General features: G+C 39.0%; 1 protein-coding gene across 3 annotated transcripts in view; it reads right to left on the reverse strand.

The window, feature by feature from the left end:
• glo (glorund) overlaps window positions 1-25,094 on the reverse strand; it is a 159,929-nt gene that overhangs the window by 20,176 nt on the left and 114,659 nt on the right. For all 3 annotated transcript variants that reach the window (XM_067136772.2, XM_067136774.2, XM_067136773.2), the window contains exons 6-8: window positions 19,024-19,199; window positions 9,583-9,881; window positions 9,386-9,505 (exon numbers count right to left, since the gene is read on the reverse strand). In XM_067136772.2, coding sequence (XP_066992873.1) covers window positions 9,386-9,505; window positions 9,583-9,881; window positions 19,024-19,199 — 595 coding nt within the window. The remainder of the gene's footprint in view (window positions 1-9,385; window positions 9,506-9,582; window positions 9,882-19,023; window positions 19,200-25,094) is intronic.

Consider the following 25,094-nt stretch of genomic DNA (forward strand, 5'->3'; position numbering starts at 1 on the left):
AGAAAGAATTTTCACAATCACAATTACCAGACGCGAACAAGAAATAATATTTTTATCGAACACAAGAGTAAAACCATTGCCTTGAGATATGTAGACTCTGTTGGAATCAGATTGTATAATAAGCTTCCAAATACGATTAAAGATATTAGTCCCGTCAGTTCATTTACCACAGCTTTAAAAAATCTCCTGCTGAGTAGCTGCTTCTACAGTACAGAAGAATACATGATGAAGTGCTGGTAATGATACTACTACTTATAAACTTGTTATCTAGTATATAGCCTTAAAAATATGTTAATGTCACATTGACTATGTTCACATTATTAACACCACACCAATATATTTTTATTTTGTCTTTTAAATATTGGTTATTAATATTATTAAAAAAATTAAGATGTGCTGTCCTAACATTGAGGTATGTGGTGTTTCTGTTCTTCTTCTTTTTCAAAATGTTCTTTGTTGTGCATATATTATTGTTAGTATTAGGAAATCACTTGACAACTCCTATACTGTTGGCATATTTCAAAATATGTAATTGTAGTCTATGGAAGCTAAATAAATGAATGAATGAATGAGATTCTAATGTTTCGACATGACTCAAAGTCGAACAATGGATACGAAGGGACATCAAGTTTTAGGGTACACAATGCGGGAAACGAAAAACAACGATGCAGTGTAATGATTGCTGTAACAGCTGATGGCAGAAAGCTTGCACCTTACGTTGTTCAAAAGCCAAAAGTAAAATTTCCGCGACGGATCCATGTTCGTATCCAGGAAAAAGTATGGATGGACACATCACTTGTACAATATTGGATACGAACGGTTTGGGGAAATCGAGCATTGTCCGTCCTTTGCTGCCCGGCCCTTCCCGTAATGGACAGTTTTCGTGGCCACCTGAAAGAAGATACTAAGAAGTTATTGGAAACCATGAAAACTGATTTGGCAATGATTCCTGAAGGAATGACGTCAGTAGTTCAACCCAAGGATGTTTCGATAAATAAACCATTCAAGCATAATGTGCGAAAACTTTATCAATGGTGGATGGCATAAAGTGTGCACGAACTTACCCCAACAGGCAAGATTCGGAAACCACCCGTGGAACTCTATGTGAGTGGATATTGCTCGCTTAGGACATTATTTCTTCGAAGGTGGTTGAAAAGAGCTTCAAGAAAACAGGAATCTCGAATTCGATAGACAGGAGTGTAGATGATTTCTTAAGGAGATGTGAGCAGTGATAACAGTAGCAGCAGTTCTTACTCCAATGATTGTAGCGAACTCTAAGGCTGTACCATATAAACGATGAGACTTTTATTTCTGCCAGTATGTCAATTACGTACTTACATTAACTAAACTTTCATTAGTTCATATTATTTCACTTCAGGTCACATCGTCAGTTCGTAACAGGAAGAGAAATTTCCAGTGTTGGTACTTCAAACCTGTGTCTGCAATTTACCTTATGTACCCTATACGACTTTGAGAAAGAAACGCACCACGTAATTTTACGCCAAATGATAACCGGAAATGAGTTGTACAAGTTGTGTACATTCCGTGTATTTTCAAATGTAAATACATTGTAAATATTTTTGTAAATATCTGAATTCCTTGAATAATTTAAGCATCCAAATTTTTCGTCTGTTTTTGTGAAAAAGTGCATTAATTATATACAGCAATACCTCCCACTTATATACCTACGCTCACTAGAATGATGATACACTGCATATAATTTACAAAGTTTATTCTACCTACTCAATACTGTACAATAATTGCAATCTCTATAAATACATTACAATATGTTATCAAGGGACTAGTTTCGACCCTATGTGGGTCATCAGCCTAACTAAGATACACTTATGGATTTGCCGAAGTCCTAAGACAAAATTACATTGTGGAAATAAAAATTTAAAAGAATGAACTGTGTATGTGATGTGATAATATACATATAAAATGGTGAGTGATGAAATGTTATAGATAAAATAATGTACTGATCAATGACAAAATTTTCAGGTTTCACATCAATTACAATTAGACTGTAAGAATAGTATCACACAATTTTTTACAATGATGATTAAAATATGCCCCTGATAGTGAATACTCTAAAATTGCACTTTAAAAGTGTAAAATGGCGTTGAATGCAGAGTCCAGATACTACAGAAATTTCTCTGATCAAACTCTTTGATCTTAGTTCAAGGAGTTCTTTTCTACTTGAAATACAAGAACAGCTGATTGTTAATAAAATATTACCTATGCTGTTATGATAAATGGTAAAAAATTACACTGAAGTCTAACCTCATACATTGCTAGCTATAGTTGTTGCCCGTATATAGGCAATATTACGCTTCTTTTACTGCAGTGTAAAAATTGCTTATGTTATTATCTCCTTCGTATTTTACAGATATACCTTCTGATGATGAAATGATTAATTTCGTCGGGCTCGCCCTGAGTTTTGTGAAAGAGGAAATCCAATGAGAGAACTGAGTGATAAGAAGTTTTAAATGAGGGATCGCTAGGGAAAGATACCATGGAACAGCTAGAACGCAGGTTGTGTGGTATTCTAGTTAAACCTACCAATTCCAATGCACGTGTTATTAATAACTTTGGCCACAGGAAGTTTGCACTTAGTCGGTGATTTACTGCATGTAGACGCAGCGACAGTCTGCAGACCCATTCATCGTGTATCTAATCTTACTGCTGCACCAAAACTCAAGTTTATCGAAATGCCTTCCGAACAAATTGACGCGAGGAAAATCATGTGTGATTTTTTCGATGTACAACACTTCCCTGGTGTTTTAGGCACTATAGATTGTACCCACATACCTATAATATCTCCTGGGAGATATAACGCAGAAGTTTATAGGAATCGTCATGGGTGGTTTTCGTTAAATATTCAAGTTATCTGTGATGTTCAGCTCAGGCCCCTACATATCGTAGCGGGATTTATGCTATTTGCTTTACGTCGCACTGACACAGATAGGTCTTATGGCGACGATGGGATAGGAAAGGCCTAGGAGTTGGAAGGAAGCGGCCGTGGCCTTAATTATGGTAAAGCCCCGACATTTGCCTGGTGTGAAAATGGGAAACCACGGAAAACCATCTTCAAGGCTGCCAACAGTGGGACTCGAACCCACTATCTCCCGATTACTGGATACTGACCGCACTTAAACGACTGCAGCTATCGGGCTCGCCGCGCGAGATTTATGAGTGCATGCTCAGTTCGAAACAGGTGACATTACAGAAGGCATACTCCTGGGAGAAAATGGCTATCAGTGTTGTCATTACCTGTTGATTCCAGCACTTCATGCTGAAACAGCTGCAGAGCGAGCTTATAATCAAACCCATAAAGCAACCAGGTCAGCAATAGAAAGAACATTTGGAGTTGTGTAAAGATGTTCCCTTGTCTCAGTACGGGGCTAGGTGTGAAGTTACCTCTTGTTTTTTTAGAACTGGCTTTACACTGCACCCGCACAGATAGGTCTTATGCCGACGATGGGCTAGGAAAGGCCTAAGAGAGAGAAGGAAGCAGCCGTGGCCTTAATTAAGGTGCAACAATAGCATTTGCTTGGTGTGAAAATGGGAAACCACGGAAAACCATATTCTGGGCTGCCTACAGCGCGGCTTGAACCCACTATCTCCCGGATTCAAGCTCACAGCTGCGCGCCCCTAACCGCACAGCTAACTCACCCGGTACAATTTTAACTAGAGCATCCTTGTCCTCCTCGGAAAAATTAGAACGGTCCTTTTTCTGCTTCATTTCAGTAATTTTTCTTTCTTTCGTTCAGCACACAAAATACGAAGGAAAACAGATTCACACAGCTCCACGCGACTCGTGATACTCAGCTGTTTCTGAGCTGTTGCTAAGTGCTCACATATGAACTGGGAACAAAATTTAACTTTGATTCGTTGACCTTAGATCAGTGTTATACAACACGACACCGTTCTGATCTTAGATCATTTTCTGAAGTTAGATCTCCATTAAATGATGTTTCTACAATCATCCCCGAGAGTCTAAAGAGTCACTGACATTCTGGTGTCAAGTTCAAAAATCTTATGCTGTAATGCCAAAATTACGCCCAACGGTTGTATCAGGTAGGTTCAAAAGTGCATTATTGGGGCGCAAATATGCGGGACACGTTGTGTTCAGTAGAATATGAGGGTCTGTATTTGTTTACAGGTACAGCAGAACCTCGAAAATTCATAATCGGTTAATTCTAAATCTCGCCTAATTTGAAGCAGCTCTCGTTCCCGGAAACATTTTAGCGCGTTATTTAAATCGTTTCATTCAAAATACAGATAATTTGTAATTCGAAGAGCAATATTGGTCCCGCACCGAAATTCAGACTTTTAATTCAAAACTGGCTTTATATTTTGAAAAAAAAAATTAGTATTTTACAGAATAATTTAAATTCAAAATTTCTCTGCGCCATGAAAGAACGCGTCTTCCGGAACGTGCAGGGGTAACTTTGTGCACTTCCACCTACTTCGGCGTGTCTGCAGTGTGCTTTATATCTGCTCTGTTCGAGCGGAATCATAATTATTTTGTATTGTATTATAGGCTATTATCAATTCGTACAACACGCACCAAACCCTCCCCTGTGAACCATGTGACCTTGCCGCGGTGGGGAGGCTTGCATGTACAAATAAAGCATATAGCCGAGCCGCAGGTGCAACCATATCGGATAGGTATCTGTTGAGAGACCAGACTAAGGAATGGTTCATTGAAAGGGGGGTAGCAGCCTTTCGGAAGTTGCAAGAGCGGCAGTCTAGATGACTTGACTGATATCGCCTTGTAATAATACTCAACTTGGCTTAACTGTGTTGATACTGCTACACGGCTGAAAGCAACGGGAAACTACAGCCGTAACTAACTCCCGCGGACAGGCAGCTCTCTGTATGAATGATGTACTGACGACGGCTTCCTCCCGGGTAAACTATTCCGGAGATAAACTAGTCCCCCATTCGGATCTCCGGGTGGGGACTACACGAGAGGGGGCGATCATTAGGAAGATGGATACCGACATTCTGCGAGTCGGAGCGTGGAATGTTAGTTTGAATCATTGTGATAGATTAGAGAATCTGAAAAGGGAGATGGATAGACTGAAGTTAGGTGTAGTTGGTATAAGTGAAGTACGTTGGCAAAAGAACAGGATTTTTGGCCAGGCGACTACCGAATTATCAACACAACATCAAACACGGGTAATGCAGGAGTTGGTTTAATAATAAGAAAATAGTACAGCGGGTAAGCTACTATGACCAGCATAGTGAAAGAATTATTGTCGTCAAGATAGACACCAAACCAACGCCCAACACAATAGTGCAGGGCTGCTGAAGAAATGTTAGGAAGGAAGAAAAGATCAAGTAAGAATCAATGGATAACTCAGGAGATACTAGACCTGATTGATGAACGATGAAAATACAAGAATGCTACAAGTGAAGAGGGCAGAAAAGAATACAGGCGATTAAAGAATCAAGTGGAGAGAATGTGCAAAGTAGCTAAGGAAGACTGGCTTAAGGAGAAGTGCAAGGATGTCGAAGGTTTTATGGGCCTAGGAAAGGTTGATACTGCATACAGGAAAATCAAGAAAATCTTTGGAGAAAGGAAATCTAGGTGTATGAATATTAAGAGCTTAGATGGAAAGCCACTTCTAGGGAAAGACAAAGCAGAAAGATGGCAGGAACATATCCAAACAGCTGTATCAAGGTAAAGATGTAGATAATTTGGTTCTGGAACAAGAAGGGGCTGTTGATGCTGATGAAATGGGAGACCCAATTTTAAGGTCAGAGTTTGACAGAGCTGTGAGCGACCTAAATAGGAACAAGGCACCTGGAATTGATGACATTCCCTCTGATTTACTGACTGCCTTAGGAGAAACCAGCATGGCAAGGCTATTCCATTTAGTGTGCAAGATGTATGAGACAAGAGAAGTCCCATCCGATTTTCGGCAGAATGTTGTTATACATATTCCCAAGAAAGCCGGTGCTGACAGGTGTGAAAACTATCACACCATTAGTTTAGTACCTCATGCCTGCAAAATTTTAACACACATTATTTACAGAAGAATGGAAAAAAAATTTGAAGCTGAGTTGGGAGATCAATTTGGCTTCATTAGAAATGTAGGAACAATGGAAGCAAACCTGACTTTACGTCTGATCTTAGAGGATCGAATCAAGAAGGACAAGCCCACATACATGGCATTCGTAGATCTAGAAAAGGCATTCGATAATGTTGATTAGAACAAGCTATTTAAGATCCTGAAGGTGATTGGGATCAGATACCGAGAACGAAGAATTATCTACAAGCTGTATAACAATCAGTCTGCAGTGATAAGAATCGAGGGCTTTGAAGAAGAAGCAGCAGCAATACAGAAAGGAGCGAGGCAAGGCTGCAGTTTGTCCCCCCTCCTCATCAAAGTTTACACAGAACAGGCAGTAAAGGAAATCAAGGAGGAATTTGGAAAGGGAATCACAATCCAAGGAGAAGAAATCAAAACCTTGAGATTTGCCGGTGATATTATTATTTTATCTGAGACTGCAGAAAATCATTAGTAGCTGAATATTGTTACTTGGGTAGTAAAATAACTAACGATGGCAGAAGTAAGGACATAAAATGCAGATTAGCACAAGCAAGGAAGAGCTTTCTTAAGAAAATAAATTTGCTCACACACGGAAGCGAGAGACTTTATTCCTGGGGGGAAAGTTCGAAAAGCCATGATGTTTTTAAGGGCGTCGGGCACTTTCCATGCCAGTATACGGCATCTAAAAATGCAAACAGTACAGTAATCCAAAAGATGGATGGGGGAGCCAGCATAATTTTTCCTGGGGGAGAGGGAAGCAGCTAATGGAGAGGCTGGGGTGGAGGGGGCTGTGTGTGGGTATGTGTTCAGCAATAATTTAGTGGGGAGAGGGAAGCAGCTAATGGAGGGGCTGGGGTGGAGTGGGCTGTGTGTGGGTATGTGTTTGCTGATTGCTCAATATAATGGAGGATTTCTACATCAATATGGACCAATACACTAATCCTAACTTCAACTTAAACGAAATCACAGATAAAATATTCTCTTCAACACAGCCATTCTCAAAGACACATATGTAAAAAGAATCGGCAAACACAAACCCACACACACCCAACCCCCTCTCTATCTTACTGCTGCAACAGTAACTCGACGTTCACGCAACAGTGTGCGGCACGCTCCCGACCATGCTTGAGGACATATCCAGCTCGCACGTAAGGAACACACACACACTTTAGTACACAACCCATTTAGCATGAAGTCTCTATCACTTAATCTAATTCCTACCATCCTTTTCTACTTCCTCAGATTTTTTGACTTTACCCGAGTGGAATGCAAGTATGAAGAGGGGAGCACTCGCACTTACTTTCATTGATTACAATACGTCAGACACAGCAACTTATGCCTCAACAAGAAGTCTAGTAAAAACTAGCATGTTTATCAGCCTGTAAACAAATACAGAGCCTCATATTCTACTGAATACAACGTTCCCCGCATGTTTGCGGCCCAACAATGAACTTCTGAATCTACCTTATACAGCCGTTGGACATAATGTTGGCATTACAACATAAGATATTTGAACTTGTCACCACAATATCACCGACACTTTAGACTCTAAGAATTGTATCCTATTATTAACTTTATAGGAAATATAATTGTTGGAATATGTGGCATTCATGGGACTCTTAGGAAGTCAAAAGCCTTTTGACTTCAAAAACTGTACTATATGTATATAAACATTAAGTATTTTATTAGAATAGCGGCATTCATGTTTAATCTCAGCAATGTCTTATTCTGTACAGTTGCTATTGAATAAGCAGTTTCATCACAGCTGACGATGACCTATTTAACCAGTCGAAACCTGTACTGTCTTTTAATGTAAAAAATTTTAGACACTATGTAAAATGAAGTATTGATTAGGTGGAAAACACTCATGCTTCATACTTGTGTGCTCAAACTATCAATACGGACCATGAAGCTGATAGATTATAGAATGCGAGTTTCCCGCACTTCCAGAATTTTTACTAGTTTTGTCACATCCTCACTCGAAAGGTGATTGTGAAAGAATATTCTGCAATATTATTCTCAACAAATTCAAAAACTGGAATAGGCAAATTACTTCTATAGTGAATGGATGCTTGCTGGACAGCCAGTGTGAGTCAGTGATATCTGTAAAGACTTCAAACCATCAGAGAATGCGCTCAGAAGGATGACTAAAGCAGTGGTATAATCAACCAGCAAGCTCCAAGTACCAGTATTTCAGAAGCTTCTGCTGCAAACACGTCTAGAGGCTCCTTAGAAGATGACGTTTTCCAGCTATGAAATGACTTTATATGTCATGTTGTCTACTTCTTTAGAAATTACACTATTCTCGAGTAATCTAAATAAAATTTATTTTCGTATCATTGGTAAAGAATCTTACATATTAACACAATGACATTTATTTTCCATCCTACCCTCTTTAAAAGTGGAGTGGCGGCAGTGGGAGACCTAGGTATCGTGTTCTATGTAATCTGCGGAACGTGGATTTTTTACGTATGGCCGGAATCAGACGTAGTAGACTTTTCGGAAATCTCAATTTATTAACCAAGAATTGTACCATTAGCTTCCTGAGAAGCAAGCTGCTATGCAAGTGAGCTACTGCATCAGTAAAGAGACATAGCAAATATTTTAATGTTTATTTTAAGTTGTACGATCCTCTCTTTCGTTGCCCTAGCGTGTTGTCCTACAGCTCCAGGGAGCGTCAGTCACGAATGAAGTAGTGCAAATAAAAAGACTGCGTCATCATCTAATAGGCAATATACTTAGACTTTACGGGTTATTGAAGAAAACGAAGAGAAAAAATTACAGAGAACAACGAAGATTAGAGTTTGACACCAATATTAAGATGACATGAGATGTGACTCCTAATACAAAATTAAAAGGAAAGCAGGGAGAGCTGCTGCCAACCAGCCAGACGGCTGATGAGAGAAAGACACACACCAGCGATAACATTGAAATTATGTAAATTCGCAAGGGCACACGAGAAATATTCTAAAGGAGAAGGGAATAAGGAGTTGGAAAAAAAAATTTGCCTAACAGATCACACATTATCAAGAATCCTGTTAGAAAAAATGAGGGCTTCAGTTGGAGTGGAAGACATCCAATGTCGAGAACGGATAACTTAAGAACATTTGAAGATGTTTCTGAATCTTTTCATAGTGTCAAATCTTTAGCTACATATTTATTGTACTTGCTGCATACATTTATTTTGTATTTGTACTTCTCAAGCCAGATGATTATGATAATTAGGAATAAAGGGAGCAGGAGAAGAAAAGCAACAAAATCTGAATAAATTTTGAACAAAAGAGACAAAAACTTTTTTCTATATATTATCACAATAATACCTTGGACATGGCCTTCACTGCCTCTTCATGAGTAGCAAATTCAACATCAGCTTCACCCGAAGCTCTGCCACTGTTGTCATACAGGAGACGTATGTTCATGGGTGTAAAGGGCCTAAAAAACTATCAGAGAACAAACATTAATTCTATTTCACAAGAATGAGAAAATGTAACGACTTAGCTTATGAAGTGAAACATACATCAGCAATATCTGCCTGGGTGGCTCGGAAAGGAAGACCTCTCATGTGTATGCAATGACCTCCTCCGCCACCCATTCCTCCTCCATTGGTGTTCCAATTTCCACCACCCCCACCGGACCTTCCTCCTCTTCCTAGACCACCTAAGCCTCCAAAACCACCAGAGTTCATGTTGAGGTTCATGTTCATACCACTTCCTCCACGGCCTCCCAAGTTACCTCGCAGACCTGGGCCACCACCACCACTGCTCCATGAGGAATTAAAGCCCCAGGGGCTAGGGCCATCATCAAAATCACCAAAACCTGAAATGCATGAAACGAAATAACATAATTAGAGCACTGCTTGAAAATAATATGCAGAAGACAGGGTTAGAAGTACATTTCAAGATACAGTTGGAAGCGAAATGTGATGTGCCCAAAATATGTTGACTTCAATGCAAGGAAATCTACGTGCTAAGAGTAAAGCTACTCCTCCCCAAAAACGGCTACATTCATATCAAGGCAGTATATCCATTTCCACAACCTTTCTAAATAAAAAACATTTTATGACGTGTGGTTAGGAGTCATTGGTATTAATGATATAAATGAATGTGTTAAAAACATAATTTTCTAAGCAAAGAAACTAAAAATCCATTCCAAAAACTTAAATCATAAATATATATAGGTGACTTTATGAAAACGCCCCATCAACATAATTTCAAAGAGAAATCCTTCATAAGGATAATACAGGTAAACTATTACTTCCCTTAAAATGGAAAGGGAAATTCATTATTGAAATATTTAATACTGTTAGCAGTTCCAATTGTCATGGACAAAGCCTACATATAAGCATCGTTAAAGAAAGTGCAATTATCGTCCTTTTAAAAAGGATATCAAGTATTTTAAAAAAATTGCAAAAGAATGTCCAGGATAAAAAAGTGACTAACAGTATTCTGGCGGGCATGCCTGAAGATCACAAAAGTTTTATCTTCCAGCTTCTGCAGCGTCTATGGTTTCCAGTGACAAATATCGACAGAGAAACTGCATTTTCTACATGCAGACATCTTATAACTGTAGGGTATACCATATTTACGCGAATAATACCCGCATATTTTTTTAAGAAAAATTAAGGCACGAAATTGGAGTGCGGGTTTTATTTGAGACAATGTTGGCCTTTTTTCCCTTCAAAATAAGCCTTCTAAAGTTAGGGTGCGGGGATTATTCGCGTAAATATGGTATTTATCTTGCTGAAGAGTCAAAATCATTCCTACCCTGTAACTGGATGAAAACTCGTAGGCGAAAAAACCAATGTTGATAATTAGCTTTTTGATATATACAGAAACCTTTTTTCATAACCAATTTTTAAAATTTCTAACTTAATTTCCAATTTACCTCTGAAAATATTTTCACTGCTTATCCCACATTGAAACGTTTAGTAAATTCACAGAGGCCTGCAGACTGAACGCCGAAAGGCATAACAGCCTATAATGATAACGTATGTATGTATAATTTTCATAATATTTCACTGATGTTTCTTTATTCATTGATACGGTGAATTAGGATATACCGTATTTACGCAAATAATCCCCGCCACCCTAAATTTAGGAAGGCTGATTTTGAAAAAATGCCGACAATGACTCAAATAAAACATGCACCCCAATTTAAAAAAAAAAGTGGGTATTATTTGCATAAATACGGTAATAATTCTTCAAATTGTGGGCTAAATAAAATATACTTTGCTTTTATTCTTTGCTAACTTTATTAGCTACTTGCTTTACGTCGCACCGAAACAGATAGGTCTTATGGCGACAATGGGACAGGGAAGGGCTAGGACTGAGAAGGAAGCGGCCGTGGCATTATTGAAGGTACAGCCCCAGCATTCGATTGGTGTGAAAATGGGAAACCACGGAAAACCATCTTCAGGGCTGCAACAGTGGGGTTCGAAACCACTATATCCCGGATGCAAGCACGGCCAACTCGCCCGGTATGCGATGAAACTCGGGAGCGCCATTACACCCCAGAGTCAAAGCAAGCAAGCATGGAGTGGCGGCAGAGACAAAGCAGATTCGGTCAAGGCCAAAATGTCCAAATGCTGGAAATGTGCTTGCAACCGTTTTCTTGGACTCGGTGGGTGTTTTGCTGGTGGATTTTCTTTACGAAAAAAGGACGATTAATGAAGCCTATCACTGTCGCCTTTTGATGAATCAAAAGCTGTGTATCACAACAAGCGATGCCGGCAACCAATCCAAAATGTCATTAATCTCCATAACAACGGGATGCCGCTTAACGACACTGAAACGCGGGAAAAACGGGCGGAAATTCACTGGACATTCCTGTGTGCAGTTGTGTGCTGTTCCAGTACAGTTGTAGCCTGGTTGCGATACTGTCTAAGAAGCGCAAATATGAAGAAGAGATCCGAGCTTGTAATACCGACTGGAAGGAAGAATCCGTTTTTGTAGAAAGAAACTGTAAGCAGTCTTTTGTGTCAAATAACTGTCACAGTTCAAGGCCAGTAATCTAAAACGCCATCGTGACACTAACCACAGCGGTTTCAACAAAGATTTCCCTGTTGGCTGTCGGTTAAGGAAAACCAAACTGAAATCACTAAAGGAAAAACTTCATGGTCAGAGTAGGGTTATGTCAATTTTTAAGAAGGAAGCAGATTTGAGAACCGATGCTGGCCTTATCTTGCATAAGCAAAAAAAAAAAAAAAAAAAAAATTACACAGAGGGGGAGTTTATTAAGAAGAACATGGAACAAGTTATTTCTGTTTTAGAACCCGAAAGTAAGAAACTGCAGAAACTGATCAACAAAATGCCCGCTGCTAGACACACAAAGAGGCAAGTTTGTTATTAGCACGGAAATTTAAAATAATTTACAAAAAAACCTATGCGAGTGTTCAGCAGTAAGTCTGGCTCTGGACGAGTCTACTAATATCAAAGATAAACCACATCTAGCCATATTTGTGAGGTATGTGTCAAAGGACTGGTAGGTGGAAGAACTTTTAGACCTGGTTACTTTGAAAAATACTCCTTGTGGTTGTAACATTAAAGAAGCCCTGGATGGTGTTTTGTTACAGATGTGGTCCATCGTTTAAAAACACTAATGTCTTTACAAGGAAGAGAAAAACTTACTTCTGATTTGGCCCGAACTGTATTTAGCTTTCATAGCAAGTTAAAGCTTTTTGGGAAAGACCTTCAGACCAGAACATTTTCTCACTTCAAATGTTTGAAGAAAATTACTGAAAGCCTTCCTGAAATTCAGGTGGAAACTTAAGATTACATGAGCAAAATGTATGGCCTTGCTGAAGATATCAATGGCAGATTTAAGATCACTTAAACCTTATTTTCATTCCTGGAAAATCCTTCTGCTGTTGATGTTGTGGACGATGGGGCTGTCCTGTTTCAACACTAATAAAAAAGGATACAGCAGCTGTAGAGCTGGAGCTACTAGAACTGCAAGAGGACGAGGGACTAAAAGGACTTAAATGAAGTAACGTTTCTACCATAGAATTTCGGAAGAATATTCCAGAAGAAAAATACTCCCTAACAACAGTGTGTGCCAAGAGACTTGCCTCAATCTTAGGTACTACTTATGTGTGTGAATCACTGTACTCAACGCTTAAATTCAATAAATCTAAATATCGATCTGAACTATCTCATGAACATTTAAGTGAACTTGTGTGAACTGCGCTTACCAGTTATCAGCCAAATTTCGAAAAAATAACAGCAAAAATGAACACTCGAAAAAGCACTTCTCAAAAATAAAATCTCATTCCTTGATGTGTATTTGAACAATAATTTTCTGTGTAGTGTAGAAAAACGCTCCTTCATTTGTTATAAAATGAAAAAATGTCATTTCATCAACCATTTTCTAAACATGCTCCCAGAATTAAGGTTAGTGGCCACCCCTGGTATATTAAAACACTTCTTGTCTCAAAACATGACTGTTGCTATACGAGGCTACAAGGTAAAATATTACACAACTCTATTCTCTCACAGGAAGAACGCGATAGAGATGATTGGCCTCTGATAAGTCTTCCACAATAGTATGAACTCATGCTCCATACGTGTGAATCAGTTTTGAATTGCAAGCCACATGTTTACATTCTTAGTGTATATCAAGCTCACATACCAAGCTTTACCTCCATATCTTTTAAACCAAGACGTTTATTAATTCTTTAATACAGAGATGCAAAATTCATTGAAACATGCTTGGCATTCTATACATATGATGACCTATTGTGGGTCGGGATCCGAAGGGTTACAGCAGAAATGATATAGGAAAACACTACGTAAACAACTAAAACCAAATCTGTTACTTAGGCAACAGCAATAAACACAGATCAACGGCGATTGACGGAACAGATCATTCAAGTAATAAAGTCCATTTGTATTGATGGGCTGAAATATACTTGTAACACTGGTAGTGCATCACGATCTACAATCCAGAACTGAGCAGAGCAGCATAATTATTATTTAACAAGCACCTATGACATGCCTACGCCTTGATATCATGCATGAGGAACAATCTCGACAGCGTATTAATCTTTCAACGTCATACCTGCCAACTTTTAGAAACCAAAAAGAGGAAGATTTTTTAATTCTTGGATTTCATCAGATATATTCCACCACGGTCTATGTGAAAAAAAAAGGTCAGGATAAAAGGCATACTTATCTACAGTTACAATGCGAATTGGCCATTAAACTTAAAATCTTAAACTAAGAAAACATAAAAATAGTTACAAGAAAATGTACCTAATCACTCTCATTTATGACATTTACATACGAATAATATTTGTCACACCGACACAGGCAACAAAATGCATAATACCGTATTTTCTCGCGTAAGTAACGCACTTTTTTGACGAAAAATACAGGCAAAAACTTCGGATGCGATTCAAGGAATTCGGATATTTACAAATTATTTACAATTCATTTACTTTTGAAAGATACATAAAATATAATCCAAACACAATTGGTTCAACGCATTTGCAGTTATCGTCATTCCAGCGTGAGGTTTTTTCTGAAAAGTCAAATAGGGTACATCAGATAAGTTAGACACGTGGGTTTGAAGTACGGTACCGACACTGGAAAATATTCTTCCCATTACGAGCTGACAATACGACCTGAACGACATTCCGGCAAAAAAATCTGTCCAACACGAGAAAGGCCGGACATCGAAGGACGGACCCTGCTACATTACTCCAAACCGTTCGTATCTAATCTTGTACGAGTGACGTGTCCATCCACCCTTTTTCTTGAATACAAACGTGGATCACTAGCGGAAATTTTGCTTTAGGCATCGTTTTTCGTTTTAGAACAATGTAAGGTGCAAGCTTTCTGCCATCAGCTGTTACAGCAAGCATTGCAGAATATCGTTGATTATTTTGCTTCCGATAGCGCGTGCGATAACGCTGTATGTTCCTTTCTTATCGATTGTTCGACTTTATGGTATATGGAAACTGATTGGCGCCTGGCCTGCGATTCCTATAAGGGAGATAAAATATTCCTTCACTTTACGCTTCTCAATCACAAAGCGCTGAAAATGGTTGAAATCATTCATCACTTTTTGGCATAATGTTGTTGTTCGTCGAAGAGAAAGTCCATTTCTCTTCATAAAATTAATTCAGCCTCGGCTAACCTTCAAATACGAGACAATGATTCCACGTGCCGCGGCTATTTCTCATTCTTTAAAAAGCAGCATTTTGTGAGAAATGGCTTATCCAACATTGCGTAACAAAATCATATAGTTAAGCAGATAATCCTCTACTTGTGGAAACATGCCGCTTTTTGGTCCGCAAAATGCTTTGTGAGACTTGTTGGCCGCTTGAAGTGCACTTCTGTTACCGCGGTAGCGCATGTTTCATTTGGACACTGAAAACTTGTTGCCCGGTGCTCTATTCCCGTATGTTTCGGCGTAACTGATCACTGCAAGTTCGTATGATGCAGTATTAATCGAGTACTGTGGACTGACAAACAATTTTGAGATCACAATGTCCCGTACGCGAAACACTCGTAAAACTAGTGCAGTGAGATTTCCTGCCGGCTAATACAGCACATTGCCCTGTTTTTGGAATGCCCGCTTTCGCAATAGGAAGCCTGCTACCTGAGTAGTTGGCATCCTTATTTCGAAACGTATCCGGAGCTGAGTGATGGATCTTTGAAGTTGTGGGTGCGTCAAATTCCACTTTGGACCCAAAAATATTGGGATGTGTAAATTATGCAAGGGCGTCGATTACGGTACGCGAGAAAATACGGTAGTTTCCTTTAAAAGCCGGTAAAATGTACAGAAATTTATAGGCATCGCTTAACACTTGGAGATAACGTTTGTCATATTTTTTGGCCATAACGAGAAAAGAAAATACCAGAAACTGTCATAGAAATGCAAGGAAAAACACGTGGCCTACAACTCCGATGAAACTACGCACAGAAACGATGTTAGCAGCGCGCGAACAACACAATAACAAACTCATTCTTTCGTCCCGATTAACCGAGTCGTTAGCGCGCGCTAGCCTCTTGCTTGCAGGACGATTGCCACCCCGAATCCTCAGCTGTATAAAGCGCACACCCTGATGTGGTGAGCGGGAAACACAATACACTAAGGCGACGGACGAAATACTCACGAAATAAGGCATCAAATACGTTTGGAAATTAGGTTTCGTAAATTACACAAGCACATAAGAATTTATCCTTTATTCTAGGGGAAGAGTATTGGCCGTACTAGAGGTTATATTAGTCAAAATTCGGAAGTAAAAATAAATCGGAAAATGAGTTAAAAACCGGAAAGTTTCCGGGTAAATTGGAAGGGTTGGCAGGTATGCAACATGGATATAAACATGGTTCACACCTACATGTCACGGATACATGTATGTGTTTAGGAATCCCGAGAATCGCTTGCAGCGATAAATGACGCCCACCCATTACCACAGATACTGGAGAGAGTGATAACACTATTTCTACTATGGTATTATATTAATAACAGAACCAAATGCATTCCTAAAGAACGTCCTACGATTTTTGCATCACTAACGGCACCCCATAAATCGAATTTTACATCGTGAAGGGGCAATCCATGCATGAAATCAGCTTTTATAGCACTCCAGTAACAATTGTTTTACGCACGTACAAATATGGGGACAGTACCAGGCCTGGTCCACGGAGAATATTAAATGTGTTTCTACTCATTCACTGTGCAAGTTTTCCAGACTCCACTCACAAAATATGAGTCTACCTACAGAGTCACCTGGTTGAACAGCATGTTCCACAATCCTTATATACGGTTTTCGGCATATGATTTCAGTAGTTTTTTGCAACAAACACCATCCAGCTATCTGTTTCACTAGTTGACTGAGTTAAAACATTTGAATCACATGTAAAAACACTGTGCCGCTCGAGTCTCGAGCCGTATTATGCTTTATAGTCCAGTTGCATAAGACTAATAGCCCTAAGATGGATTTAAATACGAGCCAAAAATTGGTGGAAATGCCGAGGATGATATTCTAATTGAAATCCCACAAAATTGGTGGAAATGCTGAGGTCCTAACTGAAATCCCACAAGTCCAACATGGATAACCTCATCGATGCGAATAATTCCTGCTGCCGAATAATCCTCGCACCCTAATTTTAGGAAGGATCGTTTTAAAAATTGAAATTATTTAAAATTCCTTTCATCGAAAGAGTAACATAGGCATAAACAAACATATCACTCTGCGAGGTCCATGCCGTCTTTACGCAAATATGAACGTGTAAATTTACGGATATAGCTGCTTTGCCTGAACATATGAGACGATAAAAATACATTATCACTGCTACGAAATATGTTTGCCATGAAAATTAGCAAGTAGGCCTAGGTATTTCATTAATCTGTACCTGCAACTGGCCCGATTCCCTGTAGATCGGAAGATTTGTTGTCACCTGCATCACTAGAATCCTAACCTAAACTACTTATGAATTCGTCACACTTTTCACACACGGTCTCTTTTTGCTCAGATATTAACACGACCGGTGGTGGATAATTCTTTTCGTGAAATGTAAACACTTGAAAAAGACACACCGGTGAACACTGACGTAAGTATTGCGATACAGTCGGACCTCATTGCTTCGAGTTCTTTGGAACGCAAAAATCTGACTTCGAATTGTGTGATTTCGAATTAACTGCCAACTCATGATTCAGAAATGCCGACGCTTGCCACGTCACAAAATATTCAAGACCCGTCATTGCATGAAACTATCACTGGTTCACGGTTTAAACCTTTCAAATACCGTGGAAAAATACATTTCCAAAATTTATCCAACAATTTGCACTTGCAGTATTCAAATAATGCACTTGGATAACTCAGTAGCAAACATAACCTCACGCAACAAAAGAAAAAAGAAACATGATTCAAGCACGAGGACAAATTATGATGGCTCCCCTGTGCTAGTGCTTTATTTTTTGGATTACTGTACCGTTTGCATTTTCAGGTGCCTTGTACTTGCATGGAAAGTACCCGACGCCCTTAAAACATCGTGACCGATCGAGCTTTCCTATGACGAGGGGAGGAATTCTTTTGATTCAGTTTGCATTGCAACACCTCAATCAAAGAGAAGAAAAAGCTTCAACATTGTGACATGTGGAGCAGTAGTCTACATGCCGCGCGTGCTGGGAAGTCACAAGAAGCGGTGATTGGCCGACAGGGATTTTGGAACTGACACTACATGTCGCTACTAGTTTTAGATTTGGAGGATAATGAAAACCAACCTCATATTTAACTGCTTATTTTAATGGGCTATGTCTGGTTTTGATCCAAAATCATTGCATTGAATTCCTAGAGATAAGAACTGTTAGCAGCAATGTATAACTCCATTTTGTCAAGAAAAAAAGTAGATATAGTAACTTTTGATACTAGGTGCCTGATTTAGATTCTCTAGCTTGTCTAGTCAAAAGACTACAGATAGCAGTGTACATCAATTTAGACTTCCTTTAGGATAAGTTTTCAGTAGTAACTGAAATTCTCTCACGACAGCAGCAGTTTCCGCAACTTTATCATTCATGTGAAATTCTCATTTAACAGGTTGAGTGGCTGAGATATGGAAGATACTGAATGATATAATTAGCAACACTTAACCAAACAATGCACGTCTCATTTTTTCTATTTGCTTCACGTCGCACCGACACAGATAGGTCTTATGACGACAATGGGACAGGAAAGGCCTACGAAAGGGAAGGAAGCGGCTGTGGCCTTAATTAAGGTACAGCCCCAGCATTTGCCTGGTGTGAAATGGGAAACCACAGAAAACCATCGTCAGGGCTGCCAAGAGTGGGGCTCAAACCCACTATCTCCCGGATGTGAGCTCACAGCTGCGCGCCCCTAACTCGCCTGGTACAATACACATCAATGATAAAATATGTAATTAAGATGCAGAAGCTGCTTTAAGCTGACAAAATGTGGAATAGTAAAGCAATTGAACATCAGTTTACATACCTTTAAAACTCCGAGACCCTCTGCCCATGTTGTTGTACCGGTTCATACCTCCGAATCTATCACCTCTGTCATATGGAGCAGGACGCTGATTAAAACCACCTGGACCCAGTGGGCGCATCTTAGGGCCTATAGCAGCCCGAACTTCAGACAAACTACTGCGAAATATCTCGATATACCTGCGCAAGGTACACAAACAAACATTAATAGCAAAACACATGAATGCATTAACATTCAGAATACAAGAAACATGCATCATTCAATATCATTAAATCTAAAGAGGAAAGGGCAACAGCAAAAATTGAGACAGGAAAACAACTTCACCGATAAAAATATGTCAGTACAAAATAACAAACTTCAATGATTAATATTTCAATAGGAAATCTAAGGAATATAAAAATTCAACATTAACCCTTATGCTCACTCCTGGCTACATATGCACATATCAGAAGCACAATATTATTCTGATCTGCACAATACTGAAGTAGAAAACATATGTTTTATCGAAAGTTATTATTACTTTTGCAAGAGATAAAAATATAGACAAATTCAAAATTCAAATAATTATTACTCAACACAGCAATTCATGGCACTTCCAATTCCCTAACAACCTGCTGCACTTTACAGATTCCTCTGAGGGATATTTAAAAATAATTGTAACTACTAATTTGCTCCAGATTTTCCTTTTCCTCGATGCTATTTGCTTTATGAGGCACTGACACAGACAGGTCTTGAGTTGACAACTGCATAGGACAGGGCTAGGACTGTGAAGAAAGCAGCCACGGCCCATTAAGATACAGCCTTTAGGAGTGTAGAGCGGGGTTCAAATCCACTACCTTCCGAATGAAAGCTCAGGCTGCATGACCCAAACCACACAGACAACTCGCCTGATTTTTGCAAGTCTCAACACCAATGCGCTATTATATAATTTAGAAACAGAACAGTTTAGAAAGTAAAAAAGAAAATAAATTAAAATCAAGAGTACAAGAGCAATGCATCAAATTTCCCAATCTATTAGACGTAACAGATTCCATAGAGGCATATTTAGAAATGGCACCAACAGTGATATCTTGAAGTTTTCTACAGTTTCTGAGGGTAGAGTAGATTTTAAACCATACCCACAAAACCTGTAGAAAATTTCAAGATATGACTATACTGGTTTCCCATACTCACTTGATGTCATGAACAGTTAAAATTAGAAATAAGCAGTAATGGCAGCTTTTAAATTAGGTACTAACAATTAAGAAAAATGAGAGCCTTGTGTATTCATGTATGTACAAATTTTGAACAATCATCCTTCAGCTTATGAGGGTGTCACTAAGTTCCCACCTGTACAAGATTCTTCAGTTTATTTACATTGATTAGTAAGTTTTGTATTAGAATATTGGATATCAGCTAAAACTTGAATAAGATTTATAACTAAAAACAAAAGGTATCGTATAGCAAAACTTTAAACAAACTCTGTTGAGGCTAAAATGACAAGTTCACGTCAGTTGAAAATATCTTCTGAAGGTCATATGATGCAAGTTCTTGAAGTGAACCGGATTTGTTGTCGACATTAAAATGCAGCCTTTGGTATTTGAAGATGTAAACATTAAGTCTTGGCGTACTAGTAAAAGTTACCAGTTACAGCAGGCTCTTAACAAGTTCAGTGCAGATCGACGTTAGTTTATAAGGGTACGCGGAGGACACGAGTCATGCGGTGGGTGCTAGGAAATGTGAATTAGAGGTTTCCCGCACGATAAAAAAAAAGACTTTCCTTCTCATCTCGCACATCTTTCAATTCCAATCTACTAGCAGATGTTCGCATGTGTATTCTGTTTCCTGCGTATCTCCTCTGAACAGTTTTCATCATACGTCGTCATTCATTTTTGGTATCTTTGAGCAGCAAGACAACTGCAGTGCAAGGTAGGACACTAAATTTCCTATTTATTATTACTTGAAGACAATTATGAGTGATCCCACTTTTGAAATAAATCCACTACTGCGTCGGCCTCTCACCGCTGGATACCGTGATTCAAATGCCGGTCGCTCCGTGTGAGATTTGTGCTGGACAAAGCGCAGGCGGGACAGGTTTTTCTCCGGGTACTCCGGTTTTCCCTTTCATCTTTCATTCCAGCAACACACTCCATTCTCATTTCATCTATCAGTCATCAATAAATTACTTTGGGAGTGGTGACCCCATCGTGCTAATAGCCTATATATGATTCATTTCATTACATCCCTGACTCTGTCAATGACTGGAAAACAGGTTGTAGGTTTTCATTCATTCATATTTTGTGAGTAACGTGAAAGAACTTGTACTAATCATTTCTGACAGCGTCATGGTCCTTACGTTATCATTTTTTCATATATTTCGTTCAGATGGCCGACAATGCAGGTCCTTCTCAACATCACAAGATCTATCACATAAATGGCGCACTTCAACAGAAGAAATAATGCTTCAGCAGTCAACAGTTTTGCAATGTAGACATTGTGAGTTAAAAATGTATAATAGGGAAGTGTAAATATAAATATAGGTTTGCGATCGTACTTACGCCATTTGTTTGATATCCACAGTAAATAATGCACAGTAATCTATCCAAGTGCCTGGCGTATGATCCACCTAATGACAAATACTACCTCTCTATTTCAACCACTCTGCGGGTTACGCACAAGGCACGTGAGTGGGATGAGTGCTCGAGTTTGATAAAACTTAGACGATTCGACTTAAAGTCAGCGAGGATATATATTCTTTTCTAGATCGTAACATTTACTACTCTAGCTTCGTTAACAGTTTACAAAAAACGTCACACATAACATAAGCCCAAGACTTAATATTTACATCTACAAATACCAAAGGCTGCATTTTAATGACAAATCTGGTTCACTTCAAGAACCCACGTAAATGCCGTATCATAAGACCTTCAGAAGACATTTTTAAACTGGCATGAACTTGTCATTTTAGCCTCAACATACTTTCAGCTTAAAATGTGCTCTATAATGCCTTTTGCTTTTAATCTTAAAACGCATTCAAGTTTTAACTGATGATGTCCAATATTCTGGTATGAAGCGTACTAATCAATGTAAACAAATTGAAGAAACTTCTATTGTATAGGTAGGATTTACGTAGGTAGTTCCCTTCCCTGTCCTTTCATTATTGTTATTTCATCTCAGTGTTTTCCAAATTTGTACGTTCCTCATCACTAGATGGTTCATTTCAGGCTTGTGTCAATGTCGTACACCTGTCAATGTCATTTGGTAAGTACACGTCATGTGACCATCTTAGATGGATTCTCATAGTTTGGTCAGCTTCCGCCTCCAACGCTAGCGCTGTTCCACATCCAGGGAGCCATCTGGTAAGAATGAATGTACCATTTCCACTTCTATTATAAATTTCAAACAGCCATTGTTTAAGAAGCCTGGAAATTGAGATTTTCTTCTGACGACGCAGAGACCAGTTCTCTGCGAAACGGAAAGAATTTGACCTTATTTTCTCGACACAGAGTAAGCGCAAAAGCTCATACAGTATCATATCTCATTGATACCTTGTCCAAACAAAATACCCAGATAACAGCATTACAGGAGACTAGATTCACAGATGAGTCAACTTTTGAATCCAGGATTTTGAAAGGAAAAAAGTCGGCAAGAGTGATAAAAAAAAAGGTACCACACTTGGTAATGGGTTTCACAGTAAATAAACAAATCCTAGGAAAAATAACTGACCTCACTTTCCGAAATGGCAGAATGTCCACCCTTTCTTTCAAAGGAGCAAATAACATCTACACGCTAGTCAACATACATGCACCCACAAATGACAAAAAATAAAAGACCCAGAAAAAGTAGAAGACTTCCAGGAAGATGCGTGGAAAAAATATCCACAGTACCAACTATGTCATCATACTCCTCGAGGATTTTAATGCACATTTGGGAAAAGAAAGGAGATTCAAAAACATCAATGGAGAATATCCAGCCCACGAAAGGACGAATCGAAATGCAGAGCGACTGATAGCATTATGTGAGACCTTCAATATTTTCATGAAATCAACAGCCTTCAGACACCTCCCGAGAAAACTCCTAACCCCAATTTTCTCTCCAAGATCTAAGTCAAGATCATCCCAAGATCTCGAAAAAGCCAGAACACAGTTCAAACAACCAAGTTCGACACTGAAAAGCAGAGAACATAACAAAGATTTCACTAGAGAACTGAACAAAATGGCAGTTTCAGGGATGGGAACAATTAAAAAAAAAAGAGGCTGTGATTGATAATGCAAAAACTACTGTTCCTCTGGAGAAAAGGAGGAAACATGTGTGATGATCATATGAAGGTGATGAGGCAATTGAAGAATGCCAAAAGGCATTGGTGAATTGGTGTTCCCAGAAAACACCCGAAACCCAAATTCCAGGTAACAAGGAAGAGAAATGCCAAGATCATAAGGAATCTGAAGAGAAATTATTAGAAAGAACATCTGATCCAGATTGGACAGGACTTTAAAAAAAAAAAAAACCCACAAAAGACTTATATAAAACATTCAGACGTACCTTGTAGATAAAATTCCACCAAGTCTGAACTTCAGAAACCACAAGAAGGAAATGTAGCCCACAAGGATACGGAGAACAGTCAGATCATAGCAGACCATTTTATGAAACTCCTTAACTGTTAACCACTATCCAAGAAATTTGAATTCAATCACAAAGAACCAAATAAGGACATGGAACCTCCCAACTGTGGAAGAAGTCAGGAGCATCATCACGACCTTTAAGAGAAACAGAGCACCTGGAGAAGATGGGATTATTGCAGACCTTTGGAAATATGCTGATAGAACAATTGGTGAACTGACAAGAATCCTGAGCAAGATAAGGGAAGAGGAGAAGCTGCCAGATGGATAGACATCAGTGTTGATACACCCACTTCACAAGAAAGGATACTGTATGTCTGGTGGCAGCAATATTTCCCTGTAATTATTAACATCTGTCCAACTCCAGGAAGCAGCAAGTAATGCAGGACTAGAGATCTACTTCGAAAAGACACAATACGTGGCCAACATCAAAACAACACTCGGATGACAGATGAGAAAAGATTCAGCAAGTGGAGAAATTCAAATATATCGGGGAGTCAGAAAGAGAGGCACTGTTATAGAAAATCAACAAGATGAACTAGGCATATAAACTAGGAACACTTAACAAGGAAAAACATCTTAATCAATGAAAACCTCAGGCACTACCAGACAGTTTATATGCAGCTGAAAGTTTGAACCTGATAAAAACAGGATTGGTCAAGAGGTTGGAACTAGTGGAGAGAAAGATTCTGAGTAAGATACTCGGACCCCAAAGAACAGAAGATGGATCATACAGACAGAAAGGCAAGTATTTTACCTCAAGATGTAAAAGATCTGATACCATCCGGAAGAGGAGAGGCATGTTCTTCGGACATATCTACAGAATGAATCCTTGAGTACTGACCAATCAGACAAGATTTTTTGAGACCGGGGAAACTACAGTGCTCTCGTACCAGGAGGTGAAGAAGGATCTGGAAGAAATGGGAATACAAAGAACGGAAATCAGCAACAAGGATTCTTACAAGTCTAGAATCAAGTCCATGAAGAGGTTTCAAGAAAAAGTTGGATCCCGTACCCAAGCGCCGTGGACAGAAGAAAGGAAGAGATCGCAGAGTAAAAGGATAAAGTACCGGACGAAGATTAAGGCCCAGAAACAGATGAAGCTGAATCCAAATTAACGTAGTCCATAGTCGGCCAAAACAAAAGATGAAGGTATTTAATGAAGGTTTCCAGATAGCCGCTTCCTCAAGATGGACATAAATTGAAATCTGAGAATACAACTTGAACTGTCAAAACGAGAATTTAAACCCTACCCATTAAACTGAAGAAATTTTAAAATATGACTAAATTAGTATACACACTAAAAACTTGTGTGCATGTCAATTCACGACTAGGAAGAATCAGAACGATGCAAAAAAAATCACTGCGTTTAACATGTCCAGTGCAGATCACGTACTGGGTGCACAACACTAATTAACAAAACTGTGGGGAGTATGCGCCGAGTATGTCATAGGACGGGTGCTACAAAATGTGAAT

Source organism: Anabrus simplex, chromosome 1 (assembly GCF_040414725.1).
Source record: "Anabrus simplex isolate iqAnaSimp1 chromosome 1, ASM4041472v1, whole genome shotgun sequence".
In the NCBI taxonomy this organism is placed as follows: domain Eukaryota; kingdom Metazoa; phylum Arthropoda; class Insecta; order Orthoptera; family Tettigoniidae; genus Anabrus; species Anabrus simplex.